Raw genomic sequence first — 19193 nt, forward strand, 5'->3', positions numbered from 1 at the left:
ACTCTGAGGCTTCTGAATTTGAAGACATGCCCTTGTCTGCCTGTGAGGATTCAGATGCAGAGGAATCCATTCCTTCTGTCTCCCCTCCAGAGGATTTTTCTTTTGGTGAAACCCTACATACTTTGAGAGAGCATTTCCACTGGGAATGCCAGGATTATCCTCGGTCCAAAAAGAGACTCTGGGAATTTTTAGATTTACCACAGCACAGACCCTTGGCTATCCCTCCTGTTCTGGATGTTGTGGATGTCTTTATAGAATCCAGTCTAACTCCTTGATACTTTACCCCCCCTGCTCCAAGGAAACCAAACAGGTACTACAGAGTCCCTGACTCTCTCCAATTTCTCTTCAAAAATCCTACCCCAAGGACCTAAAGGAGTAAAAGCAACTACAGCCAAGAATCCCACACCTTCGTACAGGGATTCCCAAGCTTTAGACAGATGGGGTAAAAAAAAAGTATACACCTCTTCAACTCACCATTAGAGCACTGAATGGTCAGTTCCACATGCCGAAATTCCAGCAACATACTATAGAACTTACTAAGCAAAAATTCTCTACCTTTCCTGACTGTGCAGAAAGTAAAGAATTACAGGAGTTTATGCATTCTGCAAGCCAAGTCAGCAAGCATACCCTGCAATGTGGGTTTGACGCCCTAGAAGCATCTTGCAGGCAGCAGTCACAGGTTATGTACTTGGAAGGCATGCCTGGCTTAAGGAGCAGACCTTGCTAGACCATGTCAAATCAAAATTATGGGACGCTTCTCTGAACAAGGACAATCTGTTTGGCACCAGAGCAGAAGAGTTTTTGAAACGGATGGAAGAAAAGGCTACGTCTATGCAGGCAACGATTTTTTTTTCAAGTGCAGCCTCCAAGATTCAGTAGGCATTGCCCCTCGAAACATTGGTCCTTTCCAGCCCCTTCAAGGCCATCTCAAACTGGACCCAGGGGAAACAGACCCCCTAGATTACAGAAAGCATCACAAACTAGTACAAATTATCTTCATATGACAACTGATCGAATGCTCCTTGCTCCACTTTTCTCTTTAATTTGGGGATCTATTGCTCTATCCTGCTGTGGTGTTTTCTGAGTTAACATTTTCTACACTAAATCCTTTACTTTGCAGTTACTCCATAACCTCAGTTTATATTTCTTTAACTTCTGCATTACTAATCCTTTCTCGTATTTTTCCTCTTTTCTTATTTTTTGTACTGTAAAATTGTCCATGTCCAGATGTCTTTGCCTGTATTTCTCTTCAAATATCTTTGTTGCTGCTCCTTTTGTATTTATTAGTTTTGCTTTCTCCTTTGCATAAATATTACACCATGTTAAATCTTTTTCTTGCCCATGTCCGTATTTCTTCAGACATCTCCTGAACCCCCCTGTTTCTCTCTACTTTGGGGACTCTCTCCATCATGCTATGATCTAACCTGTATTGGACTCTTCTACACTAAATCCTTCACTTTACAGAGTATTCCGTAACTTCAACTTTTTTAACTTCTACTTTACTAATCTTCTGTACTACGTTCCCTCTTTGTGATCTTATTTATTTATTTATTTATTTGGTGATGTTTTCCGTATCTGGATGCCTTTGCCTGTGTTTCTCTTTGAATATCTTTGGGGGTGCCTTTTTTGTGGTTTTGCTGTATGAGGCCCGATTTCTGATGAATTTTCCTTATTGCTTGCTGAATGTGGCATTTGAAGTTTAAGTAGTTGTCCGTGATTATTTCTATTGAATGTGTGAGACTAATTCTGTTTTGGTTTTATCTGAAGATGAAAATCTGAGGGTAGATTTGTTGACCTTTTTTTTGAGTGAATTGTATCATTTTGTGTTTTTTTGGGATTCGGGATTCGGTTTGATTGCTGAGGTCAGGATTCAGCGGTGAATGACCAGAGTTTTATTCTGCAGCTCTGATGTGAAGGTGGCTGAGTGTTTGTGTAGCGTAATTGGCATATTGTATTCATGTTGCTTGCTGAGAAGCAGTAGTAGGTTATTAGTGAAAACAAATAGTGAGGGGCTTAGACTGGATCCACAGAGCACTCTAGGTGTTGCAGGAAGAAAAAGTGAAGTGACATTGTCCAAATAGAATGAGAGTTTGAAACGTATTGCGATGTGTCAAGAGGCATAAAGACCAGAAAGGGAGCCTGTATATTTTTTGTATTGTGTGTGACACCATACTGTAGATGTTCAGGAAGTGTGATGCAATGACCTTGCCAGCATTTCTATGCAAATAAATTGCGCTGGGGAATGTTAGTGGTGTAGTGTCTATACTGTTGTGGTGTTGGAAGTCATATTTGGTCATTGAGTGGATTACATAGGTGGTGGAGTATTGGAGTGTGTGCACATTTTTTAGAATTTTCACATAAGGGTGATAAGATTGTGGTTGGTCTGCATATGATCTGTATATTTGAGTGGACTTGACTCCTTTATGTAGCAGGAGAATTGTACATTGTTTTCTGATACTAGTTCATGGGATTCTTGGCATAAACTTTTTTGTTATAATGGTCACAGAATGATAGTACTGTAAGTTTGATACTTAGTGGGCAAATTGTCAAGTGTTAGGGTGGTTTTTCAGTTTAGGTGGTACCTTTTTTGGTTGTAGTGGCCACAAGTTTTTTTGAGGAAGGTGGTGCCCAGTTTAATGTGTGCAGGTGAAATGGACAATGTTTTTTATGGTTGCTTTGGAAGGGGAGTTAAGTTGTATTGTGTTGTTTTGCTGGGTTTTAAGTATGTCCAGAAGTCTTTGTGTTTTGTGTGTGTATGACTGGCACTTTCTCTTTATTTGATATGAGTTGGTTTATGTTTAGGAATATGTTGAAGATACTATGGCCTCTTTAAGGTAACTAATATATTGCAGTCAAGTAGTGCTAGTGTGGATATGAATTTGGAAAGGTTTTGTCTACATTCTAGTGTGGACTTTTACTATGTGACTTAACACATAGTATGTTAGGTAGTGGTGTCTGAGGTTGTCATGTAGGGTACCTACGTCAGTGACATTTGTTATGTATTATGGCCTGAATCCAGTATAGTATTGATTATTTACCTCTAATCTTATTAAAGATGAGGTATGTACAAGTTTGGTATAGCTGTGTAGATTTATTGGTGGATATGGGGACTGTGAAGGGAGTCTAGACCAGTTCACATTTGTATCACTTGCTATGATAGTTTTGTGAGATATATGTGAGGATGCCAAATGTAATATATATATATATATATATATATATATATATATATATATATATATATATATATATATATATACAGTGTGGTACCAGGATTTGTGCATTGGGGAAGTGTAGCACTGAATTAGCATTATGTACTAATTCACACTTTTTGTTTGACTCTTTCCACAGATTACAACATAAGACCATCTTCATCTTTAATTTCAGGTTTAAGCCATGTTTTGTCGAATTTTTTTTTTTTTTATTTTTTTTTTTTATTGGGATTGTGTTTATATGTAGAGCTATCCAGGAGTGTATTTCAAGATGATTGTTGCAAAATGCTTCTAATATTTATAGTGTATGTTTTGAGACTGGTAGAGGTGAATTTGTTTTGAGGGGAAACTTTAGAATTTAGAGTTGCTAGGTTAGAACACTTGGTATTGTTTGTTGGGCATGGTTTGGTGTGTATAACTACATCAGGGGATGGTAGAGTTGGACAAAGTGCTAACGTACTTAAAAATGAGTTTAGGTTTTGACTTTGTGTGTCTGGAGTTTACTGGTTATTGCAGTGTTGTCTGCTATTTATTTTAGCTTCTAATTAATGCACTTATCTTTATTTATTTTACATTTGTTGACAGGGAAAGTCAGACTGAGTATATGCCCATTTTCAGCGGAAGCCTAGGGAGAAAAGCTCCATATATTCAGACATAGGAGATTTACATAATGTAAGAGTACAATCTAGCATATCAGATGAAAAAAACATTATAATTATAGTAAAGACGCAGTTCGACAGGAGAAATTACCTGTATGTCAGAGTATAATATCACAAGGAAGGTTCCATATATTCAGGCAAGCAAAATTTCACATAATATGAGTATAATCTAGCATTTCAGAGGAAAAAAAAAACACACCGTATTTATAGCAAAGACACAGTCTGACAGGTAATGACATATGTCAGAGTGTATTGTCTTTGATGGTGAAAGCGATGATGGTATGATTTAAGAAAATGTCACTGGTGGTTTGCATTGCCGTTGGTCGGACAGAGGTGGAGCATGAAGAAAACTGTTCGGACTAGAGGACTATGGGTATGGTGTTATGTGATGGTGAATGGATGGGAGGAGTATAATCGGATTGGGTAGTGTGCTGTATGTGTGTGTGTGTATATCTATCTATTTATCTATATATATATATATATATATATATATATATATATATATATATATATATGTATATATATATCTATATGATAGATATCTATAGATAGATATAGATAGGTATATCTGTCTCTGTCTATCTCTCTGTCTCTGTCTCTGTCTATCTCTGTCTCTGTCTATCTCTGTCTGTCTCTGTCTATCTCTGTCTCTGTCTCTGTCTCTGTCCATCTCTCTCTGTCTCTGTCTCTGTCTATCTCTCTCTGTCTCTGTCTCTCTCTCTCTGTCTCTGTCTATCTCTCTCTGTCTCTGTCTATCTCTCTCTGTCTGTCTCTGTCTCTGTCTATCTCTCTCTGTCTCTGTCTCTGTCTGTCTATCTCTGTCTCTCTCTGTCTCTGTCTATCTCTCTCTGTCTCTCTATCTATATATGCTGTGTGTGTATGTGTGTGTATAGATATATATATATATATATATATATATATATATATATATATATATATATATAATATAATGTGTGTGTGTGTATATGTATGAATTGCTTAAAAGTAAAAGGTTAATGTTTGCAAGACTGAGGTAGGAAATGCAAAAGTTAGGGGTGAGGGAGGAAGTAATTATGCAGGATTGGAAATAATGGAGTGGAACTGGAAAATGCACATTTTCTAAAAATTGGTGAACCTAGGGAAATAAGCTATGAAGAATAAGAGCAATACATACATGAGATTACAGGTTTTAGTGGTAAAATATTAAAAATGGGTATGTAATGTGGAGTGGAGGCAGTTAGTTGCCAGGTTTTTACGTAGAAATACAGCTAATGAAAAGCTGATCAGGTAGGTGTAGGGCTGTGTTTTGTGGTAGTTCTAACTATGCAATGATACGTTTTGAGCTTTTGGATATGTGTTAAATGTTATAATACAGTTGTTAGAAATTGTGTAACCCTTCTCGATTTAGTGATTTTTATTTATGATTTTAAACGGACTTTCTCTTGACTCAAATTCCAGAGGTCCAGTGTCCTTGCTGTAACAAAAACTTCATCTGTTTTTCAGAAGTCACTAGATTCTGTCAGTTTTATACATTTCCGCCACACTGGCATCTTCTAACTTTTGTAGTGGAGTCTTCCAGGGGCCAGTATATCTGGGGGGGGCAGCTGTGCATCCAAATCTTGATATACAGAGATCAGACTTGTTAGTGAAAGCTCCTGTCTTTGACAATCTTTTTGGTTGGTGCTTCACACTTCAGAAACCCAAGCCTTCCATTTCTTGTGTGGCCAAAGACCAGGGGAAAAGGGCTTCTACTCAACCTCATCCTTTTTTCAGTGGAGAGGTTGAAGTCTTGCCTTATTTAGGACAAATTAAATCCCCTGTTATACATGTTTCAGAGATGAAGCATTTCCTTTCATACCGCCCACATCCTTTATTGATGATATTTCAAACCTTAGTAAAAGCGTTTGGCCAATAAGCTCCTACCCCTCCCAATGATTTGCTATCCTGATGAAGCTGTTAAAACTTGCGACACTGCCATTTTTTTGCTCTCTTTAGGACATAAGGCAAGGTTTGTTGATTTTAGAACCTGTAAAATAAACAAACTAGTTAACTGTATAAAAAAATGTCTGCAAATACACCAATAAGTGCCCAGGCTGCAAGACCGTGAACAAATACTGTAATGTCCAAAATAATATAAACCACTTAATTTTATTATATAAAATGACAAACCGAAGTTTAGCGCTTTCACCCACTATAACAGGGTTTCCTCAGAACTCACAAAACAAATTGAATTGAATTAGGCACTTGTCTCTTTTGGCGCCAAAACACAATCAAATATTTAAAGTGACACAACCATAATTAGACAATACAAGTAAAGGATGTAAAAATAATAAAAAGTACTAGAAATGACTTCCCATCTCTATAATCTGTTGCTGGTACAAAACATAAAACATTAAAAAATATTTATTAATGGATCATGATGTTGTGTTGATGTGTATGTAAATGTATTTTGTTAATGAAATTATAAATAATTTAAAATGTATATACAAATATCTAATGTTAAGTTGTCAATCTCGCCTTCATTCTTGCTTGATGGGTTCGGAGCCGATCCCTCGGCTCCGACTCGGCACTTGCTAAGCTCGAGAGTCACTTTTACCAGCTCGAGGCAGCCCCATATCCCATGATGCAAGGCGGTAAGTACCCAGATCTCGTTTGCCGCTTCGCTTATGAGGTCCTCCTTTTACCAGCTCCTGGTAAGTGATTCACTTCTTTGATATTTTAGCCCCTTTTTGCTAAAAACCTTTAATTTTTAGTTTTAAGTTAATTATAAAGATTTTCTGACAGAAAATTCCCTGTCTCTACTAATTTTTTTAGTCAAACTTTACCCATCCCATTTCCCCCCTGTTAGGGTGTGTGTGTGTGTTTTTGTAGTAATACCTTTTTGGTATTTTATTTAATTTAATTCTTTGACTGGTGTGTGTGTGTGTTGTGAAACACCATGTCAAAGGAGAGGGTCTCAGGCTTTAAGAAGTGTGACTTGTGCTGTCAGAAGATGTCTCTGACAGACGGTCACACTTCTTGCCTTTATTGCCTGGGGCCTCTTCACCTGCAGGACTCCTGTGCTATATGTCATTCCTTCAGCCAGAGAGTCCTGCAGGAAAGAAGAAACAAACTGATACTTAGGGGCCTTCTTAAGCCGGAGGGCTCTCCGGCTAAGTCGGCAATCTGCCAAATCTTCCAAGGCCCAGGCTTCTGTGTCAAAGCCTGTGGCCTCGGCCCGACTTCGTTCTGAGTCGAGATCGCCCGGCTGGAGCCGATTCTGGCTTAACAGCCTTCGGCACCGATGGCTATCGGTGCCGATTCTGCATCGACCACCGGTGTCGGCTCCGATCGGTTCCGACCACCATGTGGCACAGGCATCGGTGTCGGCTCCGATCGGCTCCGACACCGTTACTTTTGTGGCTGTATCGGCTCCGGCTGGAGCCGATGCATCGAGGCTTCCTGTCGGCTCCGATAAGTTGTCGGCTCCGACAGGGTCTATAGTTTCATCGGTTCCGATGGCTCTTTCCAGGAAGAGGTCGAGGTCTCCTTCCTTGGAGCCGATACTTTCGGCTCCGGCTTCACCTCTCCTCTCGGAGCGGAGCCATCGGAGCCGATCTTCAAGGTCATCCAGACTTTCAGACCATGACCTAGAGAGAGTGGTCAGCAGATTACTTAAGTCACAGGCACTGGCCCAAATGTTACATAGTCCGTCTCAACAGACGACTGTTGGTCCACACCCCGTTACAGTTCCTCCTTCAACTCTACCCCAGAGATTGGAGTTGGAGTCTTCGGGAATGGTTACTGCTACGGCTGGAGGACAGATACCCCCTTCTGTTCCTTCAGCCTCTACTCTTATCTCCTCTTCGAGACCTTCCTTAGAGGGATTCGGTGGTCGGGCTTCCATGGTCTCCTCCGAGGGGGTGAGTGGCATCGGACCCTTGTCCGAACCCGCTCTTCCCCTTGGAGCCTCGGCCTTGGTGAGCTCGGCTCCGACATCTGCCTCGGAGACTTCCTTCGGTGGTCCCTGGAGTTCCTAGTTCTTCGGAACGGGTTCTCTCGGACCTGCCTGGGAGGGGAGCATTCGAGGTGATGAAGAGTGTGCTGGCCACTGGTATCAGTCAGCAGTCTGTTCCCTTAGCTCCTCCCTCTATAGTGCCTGTTGACATCTCTGCCACTTCTCTTGCTACAGGACCCAGAGATCCTCCGCCTCAGGTTTCCCCATTGGGAATTTCCCCTCTTCCGAGGATTCTCCTGATGTTTCGGGAGATCCTCCTAGGAAGAGGACTTGTAAGAGGAAACATGTAGACTCCCCCGAGTCTGTCACTTCAGATACTGACTTTGATGAGTCAGAGGGATCCCCTAGATCCCCCTCTGAGGATGTCTCCTTCTCAGATATCCTAGAACTCCTTAAACAGAGGGGAAACTGGCCCACCAACAATCCCTCTGAGGATGAGTCAGTATATCTAGAGGCGTTTGGATCTCGGCCCTCCACCTCCTGGGTGTCTCCGCCTTCGACCCCTTATGCAGGTTATTGCCTGAAGGCGTGGCAGCTCCTGACTCTGTAGAGCCAGTCCCTAGGAGGCCTTCAAAATTTATCACTGCCCGTGTGACAAGCAATTCCTCACTAAGGGTGTCCCGCTGATGCCATGGTGGTGGCTGCTGCCACCAAGAAGGAACTTGCAGATCCTTCCGTGCCGTCCATCCTCCTAATAAGGACTCTAGGACCATGGATAGGTATGGTAAGCGGATGTTTTCCTCAGCGACCTTTGCTATGCTCGCTGAATTACCTATGTCACTTCACCAGACTCCAGAGGGATATCCTTAAGGAGCTGGGTGAAGTAGTACAGGATCCTACAGCTGCAGGAGCTCAAGAAAAATTGCTTCGCAGCTAGGAACCCTTAATTCCATTGCAAACTCCTCCATGCGGCTAATATCATATGCTGCTGATGGAGAGTAGAGCCGCAGGTACAGGTGTGGCTCTTAGGCGCCAAGCCTGGATGCGGCTATGTGACTTTGCAGATCCTTCAAGGCGTCCTTCACAAATTCTCCCTTTGATGGGTCAGCTTTGTTTGGCCCTCAGGTGAAGGAAACTTTGACCAGGTGCGAGCAGGACGGCAAGACTCTTTCTGCTGTAGGAGTCTGTTTTCCACCCTTCTAGACCTTACCCCAAAGGACAGAAAGGTGGAAAATGTGGTTCCGTAAATCCCAAGGAGTCACGGATTCACGTGGTCAGTTTACCCCTAGAGGCAGAGGGGGTAACAACAACAGACGCCGCTCTAGAGGCAGAGGGGGTCCAAAAAAACAGGGAAACAGAGAGCCTCTCTCTGACAAGCCCTTTCAGCATCCCTGAGATGTTGCCCGGCTGTCCCTCCTTGGAGGCAGTCGGGAAGATTATCACTGTACCCAGAAGCCTGGCATTCCCTCACTCAAGACAGATGGGTACAGTCGATCATATCCAAGGGTTACATAATTCCTTTCGAGGAAAGTCCTTTCCCCTCAAATTCCCTTCCAGATGTACCACCGGTCTAAGGAAATGGCCGAGTTAGAAGGCGCAAGAATACTGCAAAAAAGAGTAATTCACCCAGTTCCAACAGACCATACAGAGCACGGAATCTACGCAAGGTTCTTTTGGTCCCCAAAAGACGGGAGACTGGAGACCAATATTGGATCTCAGCAGACTCAAGTCTGTGAGGAAGACAAGATTCGAATGGTCACTCTTCAGTCAATTCTGCCCTTCTTACAGAAGGACAACTGGATGTGCTCAATAGATCTTCAGGATGCGTACTATCACATCAAAATTCACAGACTTTCCAGGAGATTTCTCCGCTTCGGCTGGGGTCCAGTCATTTCCAGTTCAGAGCCCTGCCCTTTGGTCTCACTACAGCCCCAGAGTGTTCACCAAATGCATGGCAGTGGTCACGGCTCACCTGAGACGCCAAGGATTCCAGGTGTTTCCGTATCTCGACGACTGGCTCCTGTCAGCCACCACCAGGCATCAGCTTATACAAGCCAGGGATTACACTATAAATCTTTGTTCTCATTTGGGCATCTCGATCAACTACGAAAAGTCATCCTTATCGCCCTGCCAGTCTATTACCTTCATAGGCGCAAACTTAAACACTGTTCGGATGTCAGCTACCCTTACAGATCAAAGAGTTTCAGACATTCAGAGTCATGTCAGGATCATTCTGGCCAACAAGAAAGTACAGGCCAGAATGGTTCTAAAGGTATTAGGCCTCATGGCTGCGGCCATTACTCTTCTTCCCCTGGCTCGATTCTACATGCGCCTTCTTCAGTGGATGCTGTTCACACAGTGGTCATACCAACAACTTCCAATGCGTCACCAGATTCTGGTGACACAGACTTGCAAAGATCATCTTGCTTGGTGGATCACATCTCCTCAGGTTCACCAAGGCAGGTACTTTGTACCCCATCCCCGATAGCCACTGTCACCACGGATGCCTCCCTGATCGGGTGGGGGGGGTCATTATCAGGGCAGGATGGTTCATGGGACGTGGCAGCCGTTCGAGTACCATCTGCACATAAATGTCCTGGAGATGAGAGCAGTGCTTTTAACGTTGCAAGCCCTCAACGACTTTCTTCCCGTAGGGACAATTGCAGTCCACACAGACAACATGACTGTAGTTTGGTATATCAACAAACAGGGCGGAACCAAGTCCTACCCCTTGTGTCGAGAAGCGCTCAGACTATGGCAATGGGCGATCTCCTCTCATCGGTTTCTGGTAGCAACGCATATCCCTGGGAAAACCAACATTGTAGCGGACAGATTGAGCAGAGCTATTCTCATGCCTCACGAGTGGTCTCTCAAGCAATCTATAGTGGAAGAGATTTTTCTGGAATGGGGTCGTCCATGTTGCGATCTTTTTGCTACTCCCCAAAACAGCAAATGTCCAGACTTCTTCTGCCTCTTCCTCTACCAGGCCATCCCCAGAGACGCTCTGACCCAGGATTGGCCCCAGGGACTTCTTTATGCCTTCCTCCATTTCCTCTCATCCCTCAGGTTATCCAGAAAGCTACTGTTTGAGAGCCAAATTGATTCTCATTGCCCTTACTGGCCTCGACAAGTTTGGTTCCCGTTCCTCCATCACCTTTTGGTGCAGCCGTGGCATCTGGACCCAGTGCCAGATCTTCTGATTCACCAATCGGGTCAACTGCACCGGTCTATCCCTTCTCTCAACCTCACAGCATGGTTGCTCCACTTCCTTCCTTAGCCAGGCTTCCTTTGATCTCTAACCCAGTTAGAGACATCATAGTAACCTAAAATCCTCTACCAGGAGGATTTATACAAGCAAATGGAAACATTTCTCTTATTGGGCTAAGGCCAAGAATATTGATCCTTTCACTGCCCCTGTTCAGGCAGTCCTGGACTTCTTAGCAGAGATTTTTCATGCAGGCTCCTCTTCTTCCACAGCCAGAGTTCAATTGGCTGCTATTTCCAATTTTCATGTCGGGATAGCAGATCATAATATTATGTCCCATAGACTCTGCAGGGCCTTCTTGAAAGGAATTTTCCTACTAAAGCCTCCAATCAGGAATCCTCCTCCTCAGTGGGATCTAAATTTAGTGCTGACATCCTTGATTCTTCCCCCCTTCGAGCCAGCTGTTTCTTGTTCCCTGAAATTTCTTTCTTGGAAAACTTTATTCCTAGTGGCTATTACATCGGCCAGGAGGGTGTCTGAACTTCATGCTCTATCGGTTCGACCCCCCTATTTGGTTTTTCACAAAGACAGAGTATCTTTGAGAACTAATCCAACCTTTTTGCCTAAGGTCGCTTCAAAGAACAATTTGAATCAATCCATTGATCTCCCTGTATTTTTCCCAAACTATTCAGACAGAGCTGAACAAAAGCTACATTATCTTGATGTCCACCGTCAACTTAGATATTATTTGGACAGAACAAAAATTTAGAAAATCTGATCAACTTTTTGTTTCCTATGCGGATAATAAAAAGGCCTTCCTGTTTCTAAAGTGACCTTGTCCAGATGGCTTTCTTCGGGTCATCTCTGAAATTTATCTGCTCAGGGGAAAACAGCTGTGCTCAAAACCTAAAGCACATTCAACTAGGAGCTTAGCTACTTCTACAGCTTTTCAAGCTAGACTTCCTTTAGACACTATTTGTGCAGCGCCACTTGGGCCACTCCTCACACTTTTGTTTCCCATTACAAATTGGACTTGGCCTCCAGGGACAGAGCCAGCTTTGGCTCTACAGTCCTCAAGAGTTTGTTCCATTGAGCCACCCAGGATAGAGGTGCTAGGGACGGTCCCATCAAGCAAGAATGAAGGCGAGATTGACAACTTAACATTAAGAAGTTATGTACCTACCATAACGTTCCATGTTAGTTGTCTTCTCTCGCCTTCTTTCTTGACCCTCCCTCCTTCCCCCTGGCCTGGACAGACCTTGTTATAAGAAATTATTATGCTGAAGACCATTCAGACCTGGTCCTTCTTCCATCTGTAAGTTTTCTTTCTTCCTTTGGGAAGTATTTTATGCTTGGTGCTATTGCCCTTTGTCATCAAACGAGATCTGGGTACATACCGCCTTGCATCATGGGATATGGGGCTGCCTCGAGCTGGTAAAAGTGACTCTCGAGCTTAGCAAGTGCCGAGTCGGAGCCGAGGGATCGGCTCCGAACCCATCAAGCAAGAAAGAAGGCGAGAGAAGACAACTAACATGGAACGTTATGGTAGGTACATAACTTCTTATTATCCATAATTAAAACAAATATCCAATATTACATAGAGGTGTAATATAAATCCTAAATGACAATAATGAAGAATATATGTATATTAATATAACAATTGTTGTAAGTGATGAAAAATAAATATATATATAAATATAATACAATAAAAATTGTTCATTAAATATATAAATACATGAATAAAAGTGTATAAATAAAAATTAACACTAGTGTTATAAAATTTGCACTTACTAAGATGTTTTAAAAGATCTAAGCTAGTCTATAAATTTTTTAGAAAAACTTTTTTAAAAATGTGTTATAGTAGAGTTATTAATTCTAGCGTACAATAATGATTTGATGGATATATGGTCATTGAGACCTGGGGGGGGGGGGGGGGGGTGGTGGCATCAAGATAAATTTGCCACCATACTTCTCTATAACTTAACAAGCTTTTAATGTCTCCTCCCTTAGGATCTATTTTTAATATTTCTAAAATAATGAATTTAAAATAATGATCCTCTCCTTCCTTAAAAATATGCTTATATAATGCATTATTCATGTCCTTCGTTTTTATACTATATGTATGACCATAAATTATTTTCCTAAGATGTCTTTCAGTCTTACCAATGTAAAAACTGGAGCATTTTTGACATATACTTAAATTACTAACTTAGTATTACAGTTACCTAACTTACTTCTCACACAACTTTTTAATTCATTCGGACATGAATTTACATTGGTTACAGGTACCACATTTTAAACTTCTATTTATGGCCAATTTTCTATCTATCTTCACTTCTTTCTTATATTCTACCATTTGCTTAATATTATTCCCCATTTTAAAAATAAAATTGGGTTTTGTGCCAATGGCCTTAACATCATTAAATATTAAATGTCATGAATCACATATGATTTTTTAAACATGACTAGCTGCCATATTATATTGAACTACACAAGATTTTTGGTAATTGTTAGTAATAGTTGATTACATCTTCCTCTTCACTAATGTTGTGCTAACTTCCTGTCCTAAAAACTTGTTTTTGGTACCTAACAATGATTGATATCTGGTGTCACGTAAATCTAAAATGTATTGTATGGTAGCATCGATCATATTACTAGGGTATCCTCTTTGTGAAAACAACTTCTTGACCTACTCTAGTTCTACCCTTAAATCATCGTCGTCAGAAGTCATACGTGCTACACGAACGCATTGACCCTTAAAAATATTATTTTTTAATTTCTCAGGATGGCAGCTCATATAATGTAAGTAACTATTAGAAATTTTACGTTTTATTATAATTTACGTTGGTAAGACTGAGACACATCTTAGGAAAAGAATTTATGATCATACATATATAGTATAAAAACGAAGGACATGAATAATGCATTATATAAGCATATTTTTAAGGAAGGAAAGGATCATTATTTTAAATTCATTATTTTAGAAATATTAAAAAGAGATCCCAAGGGAGGAGGCATTAAAAGCTTAAGTTATAGAGAAGTATGGTGGCAAATTTATCTTGATGCCACCACCCCCAGGTCTCAATGACCATATATCCATCAAACCATTATTGTACGCTAGAATTAATAAATAACTGTACTATAACACACATTTTCAAAAAAAGTTTTTATAAAAAAATTTTTTATAGACTAGCTTAGATCCTTTTAAACATCTTAGTAAGTGCAATTTTATAACACTAGTTAATTTTTATTTATACACTTTTATTCATGTATTTATATATTTAATGAACAATTTTTATTGTATTACATTTATACACATAATTTTTCATCACTTACAACAATCATTATATTAATATACATTAATTCTAAATTATTGCCATTTAGGATTTATATTACACCTCTATGGAATATTGGATATTTGTTTTAATTATGGATAATAGATATTTGTATATACATTTTATATTATTTATAATTTCATTAACAAAATACATTTACATACACATCAACACAACGACATCATGATCCATTAATAAATATTTTTTAATGTTTTGTGTTTTGTACCAGCAACAGATTATAGAGATGGGAAGTCATTTCTAGTACTTTTTATTATATTTACATCCTTTACTTGTATTGTCTAATTATGGTTGTGTCTCTTTAAATACCTGATTGTGTTTTGGCGCCAAATAAGTGCCTAATTCAATTTGTGAGTTCTGAGGAAGCCCTGTTATAGTGGGTGAAAGCGCTAAACTTCGGTTTGTCATTTTGTATAATAAAATTAAGTGTTTTATATTATTTTGGTCGTTTGATAGTTACAGTATTTGTTCACAGTCTTGCAACTTGGGCACTTATTGGTGTTTTTTAGAACCTAACAATGTAACCCATCTACACCCACAAAGAAGCCCAGTAGATTTTACAGTTCTTGGGTATCCCTTGCTTTTTCTGCAGATGCATAAAATGTGTGATGAAATTGGAAAGCTGATTCAAGGACTGGCCCATTTCTTTCAGACGTTCTTAAGTTAAAATAGGTTCCCCCTCCTCTGCTCCCTTGCCCAATGAACAGTTGAAACAACAAGGGGTCCATAAGCAAGGGAAAAAGCAATGGAAAGGAAGTTCTGAAAAGAAGGGAAAAGCTTCAAATAGTCAAGGACAGTCTCTGTGATCAGCATGGCTATCCACTGGTTCAGGATGCACCCAATGACCTCTCTGTTTCTGAAACTTAATCATCCCTTTTGGTATCGGTCAGTTGGGTTCAGAGTATAATCCATTGAGGTTACTCTTGTTATTGGGAGCCTTTCCTCCATTCCAGGGCACTCCTCTTTGCACAGGGAACTAGATTGCTCTCTCCCTTCTTATTCTGTACAACATGCTGACTCGGAGTTTGAGCCCATACCTTTAAGTTTCAGGCAAAGGTTATTATTCAAGGATATTTCTTCTTCCCAAATGAAGTCACTACTAGACCTTTCTGCTGTAAACATCCATGTCAGGATTCTGATATTCAGGATGTTACCATTCCAAAGTCTTCTACCTTTGATCCCAAGTCTAGCTTTCGTAGTAAAGCTGGATCTGAAGAACACCTGTCTTCATGCTTCTTTTGCCAAGCAGTCCAGGTGTTTAAGATTTGATTTGTTGTCTAAATTATGTTAATGATTCTCCGTTTTATCCTATAGACTCCACTGCATCAAGGATGTTTACGAAATGTCAATCTCCAGTCATGTCTAACTGCCAACTCCAAGATGTTCACATTTTTTCGTACTTGGATGATTCTTATCTTTGCAGACTTTTTCCAGCTGTTTTGTCTGTGTTAACTGTAGAGGAACTTCTCTTAAGTCTGGACTTTCAAATCAATTTGCAAAAGTCTTCTCTCATCCCATTTCACATGATGTTTTTTTTTGGGAAGTTTGTTTAACTCTACTTTGGGAATGGCCTTTCTCCCTCAAAGCAGAAATGTTCCAAAAGTAGTTCTGTACTTCAGCTAATTCAAGTATCTGAAAGAGTTTCTCATGATTCTGGGGTGCATGGCTTTGATGACGGAGCATGAGGAAAATGCAGTGGTACCTCAGATCAGTCTGGACTCTGCATCTGTGCCCTTTGACTTTTCAGATTTCAGTTCTTGGATTTGTAAAGGGGGAGATTGCATGGTTGGTGGACCAGATAACTCACAAGTCGGGTCACTTATTTTTCCTTCTGATTCTTTCTGACTCTCCTATAGGCAGTCGGCAGAGATGCTTCAGATGTGGCATGAGGAGCAGTTTCAAAAAGGGGGTAAAACTACAAGCTCTGTGGGATCCTGTAGTCAGAAAGAAACCCTCAATGTCAAGATGTTGGATGAGTGATTTCAAGGCCTTGAATCATCTCTGCTAGTTTACGCAAACAGTACCACAGTGATGCAATACTTAAGCAAGGGGGTACCAGAACCCACCGTTTTTGCAGACTGGGTGTGATGCCCTGAAAGGTATCGGTTCAGCTCAGTCTGACTCTGCAGCCATCATGCCTTCTGTTGGAGCAAAACCTTATTGCAGACAAGCTCAGCAAGACCAGGATAGAGACCCCCCCCCCCCCCACAGATGTCAACTTCATTCTGGAGTCTTCTAAGAATTGATCTGCTTTTGGGGAAACTCCTCAAATGGGTCTCTTTGCCTCTTTTCAGAACAGACAACTAAAGAAATTCTGCTCTAGGACTCCTTTGCGCCAGGCCAGGGAGGCAGATGCGTTCTCATTCCCATAAACACACACGTTCCTGCATGCTTTTTTCACCCTTCCACTAATGACCTGGGTTGTTCTAATGATTCAGGATGGTCTCAAAATTGTCATGGTGACTGTCTTCTGGCCCTGCTGACAGTGGCTGTGCCTTCTTGTCAGTTTAGCCAAGGGTATTTATTCCCAATGGATAGGATTCAGTCTCACAAGACTGGGAATTTTAATACACCCTAATATGGAAAATCAACGAACTGCCAGAATGATAGAAATTTCATACATTTTAGGCACCTTTTATTCCGAGGATGTGCCGCAGGAACTGAAGGAACTGAAAACGCCTGCTACTTTTAAATCTTGTACGAGTAAGTAGAAAATATTTTTCTTTGGGCCTGATTGCCAATTTCTCTTTTTGTGCGAGTTGCCATCCAATGACTTGTACTCTTTTTTTTTTTTTTTTTTATCAAGGTAGGTTTGTCACTCATTTCAGCTTCTGTCCTGGCCCCTTCCCAACACCTTTTCTAACAATACTCAAGTTGCAGTTTTTGAAAAGAAACTTGCATACTTGCCCACTTGGGAAGCAGATGGCTTCTGATTGAGATTTGTTTTGTGTTTGAGAAGCATACTGTCTCATTTGACTAAGCTCATGAGGCTGATTTGAGGTTCTTAACAGAAGATTTTTTTTTTTAATATACATGTTGCTCTGACATCTACTCTGCTTGTATTGTTATAGGCACTTATGGTGAGACAACCCTACCTCATTTTTCACAAAGAATGTCTCTGAGTAAATGTTCTACCTTGTATGTGTAAGGCCATGTCAACATTTACTGAAATTCAAACTGGTACTCTCCCAGTCTCCTTTCCAGAACCAGAGAACAAGGAAAAACTATTCTTAACCCTCTGAATATACACAAGCAGTTCAGATACATGCAACCTAGACAAAACCGGACCTTTTAGGAAACTGACCAGCTGTTTGTCTGCTATGATCTTAAGAGAAAGGAGATGCAATGACAAAACTGACTATTTCTAGAGGGCTGTTTTATGCTATTACTTTTTTTGGTATATTTGCTACAATACGTTCCTTCCAGACACTGTTATTCCACATTCAACAAGGGCTTTGATGCCTTTCTGGAATGGGGTGGACTCGACAAGTGTTGTAGACATACCTCTCAACTTCTTAGAATAAGAAATCTGGGCAAAGCCATGAATAAAAGTGGGACAAAGGCCCAAAAATAAGGACAATTTTTAAATGTTGCTTTTACAAACTTAAAGCTGATAGAATAACGGGTTTTACATTAGCATGAATTTTCTGAAAGGTTTGAAGTCTGAAGCTCAACTGTCATTTTCTAATTTCAGTTGTTAATGATTTGACACTAATTTGCCAGAATATCACAATTTTATGAAAAACGGACCAAAAATATGAGAAAAAAATCTGGACATTCTGCAAAAATCTGTACAGTTGAGAGGTATGGCTCAACTTCCAGAGGCAGTGGTCCTCTGTACATACTTCTGCAAACTGTATTCCTTTCCCAGGTTCGGAAGAGGTTTTGCTAGGACCATATTTCACAGTCTTCAAGAGTAATAGGCAGTGGCCTTTACCCTCTCTCCTACTCCTTTTGTAAGCTGTCAATCTATCCCCATGTTTGGGTACTGCAAAGATGATACATAAAGAACATTGTACAGTTTTGTAAGTAACTTGTTGTAATAGTAATCAATGACTGTTGTAGTGTACCACCCTTAAGCCTCCTTTTTTTCCTGCTGTTCTTGGTGTGTGCTGCCAGGGTTTTCACCACTGGGCATACAGTCATAGTACTGTTTGCTTCCTAGCACAAGTATTTTGGGCTCTTAACATCCTTTTTAGGCAAAATTTCTCTAAAGTTTGTTCCATCTGCCTGCCTGAAGAGCTCGTATGTGGAGAATCCCAGAAGGGGCCCAAAGCTTTAAGAAGCTGTCCAGTACAGAATGATAAACCCACATTCCTTTTGATACTGCAGTGGTGATCCATTAGAACATCTACTGTTAAAATAAATTTACTTGCACAGCTGTAGTTTTTCAACAGTTCATGTTTCAGTATTGTCTTTGTAGTAAAAAAGAAACTTTTGTTTTAGTGATGCAACACAAATTTTAGCACAAGCTTCATTTACAGACTATAGAACAGTTATTGTTGATGTACATAAAGTAGAAACTTAGTACAGATATTTTATAAATATTTGTGGCCTGTGCTGCAGTTTGCCTTTTGACGGTTAAAACATCTTTCACCCTTTTTCCTGAAATGTTCATGGATTGTAGCATCAAATATCTTTTTAATAGTGTTTTAGAGAAGAGTTGTAACTCGATTGTTTTTCATGTTTTTCATTTTTTCCCCCAAGGCTGCACATGCTGCTGAAATAAAAGCTGATGGTATTGCTGTGATTTCACCATTTTTTCTCAAGCCAAGAAGTAGTGGTAAGCTGAATTGGAAAGTTGTTAACTTAGGAATTATGTTTAAGGTAATGATCAACTTTTCAGGTTAA

At 40.4% G+C, this 19193-nt stretch overlaps 1 protein-coding gene across 4 annotated transcripts in view; it reads left to right on the forward strand.

Moving 5' to 3' along the window:
* NPL (N-acetylneuraminate pyruvate lyase) overlaps window positions 1–19193 on the forward strand; it is a 446485-nt gene that overhangs the window by 71302 nt on the left and 355990 nt on the right. For all 4 annotated transcript variants that reach the window (XM_044073861.1, XM_044073864.1, XM_044073863.1 and 1 more), the window contains exon 6: window positions 19050–19125. In XM_044073861.1, the coding sequence (XP_043929796.1) occupies window positions 19050–19125 (76 nt within the window). The remainder of the gene's footprint in view (window positions 1–19049; window positions 19126–19193) is intronic.

This window comes from Protopterus annectens, chromosome 6.part0 (assembly GCF_019279795.1).
Source record: "Protopterus annectens isolate FY-2018-M chromosome 6.part0, PAN1.0, whole genome shotgun sequence".
In the NCBI taxonomy this organism is placed as follows: domain Eukaryota; kingdom Metazoa; phylum Chordata; order Ceratodontiformes; family Protopteridae; genus Protopterus; species Protopterus annectens.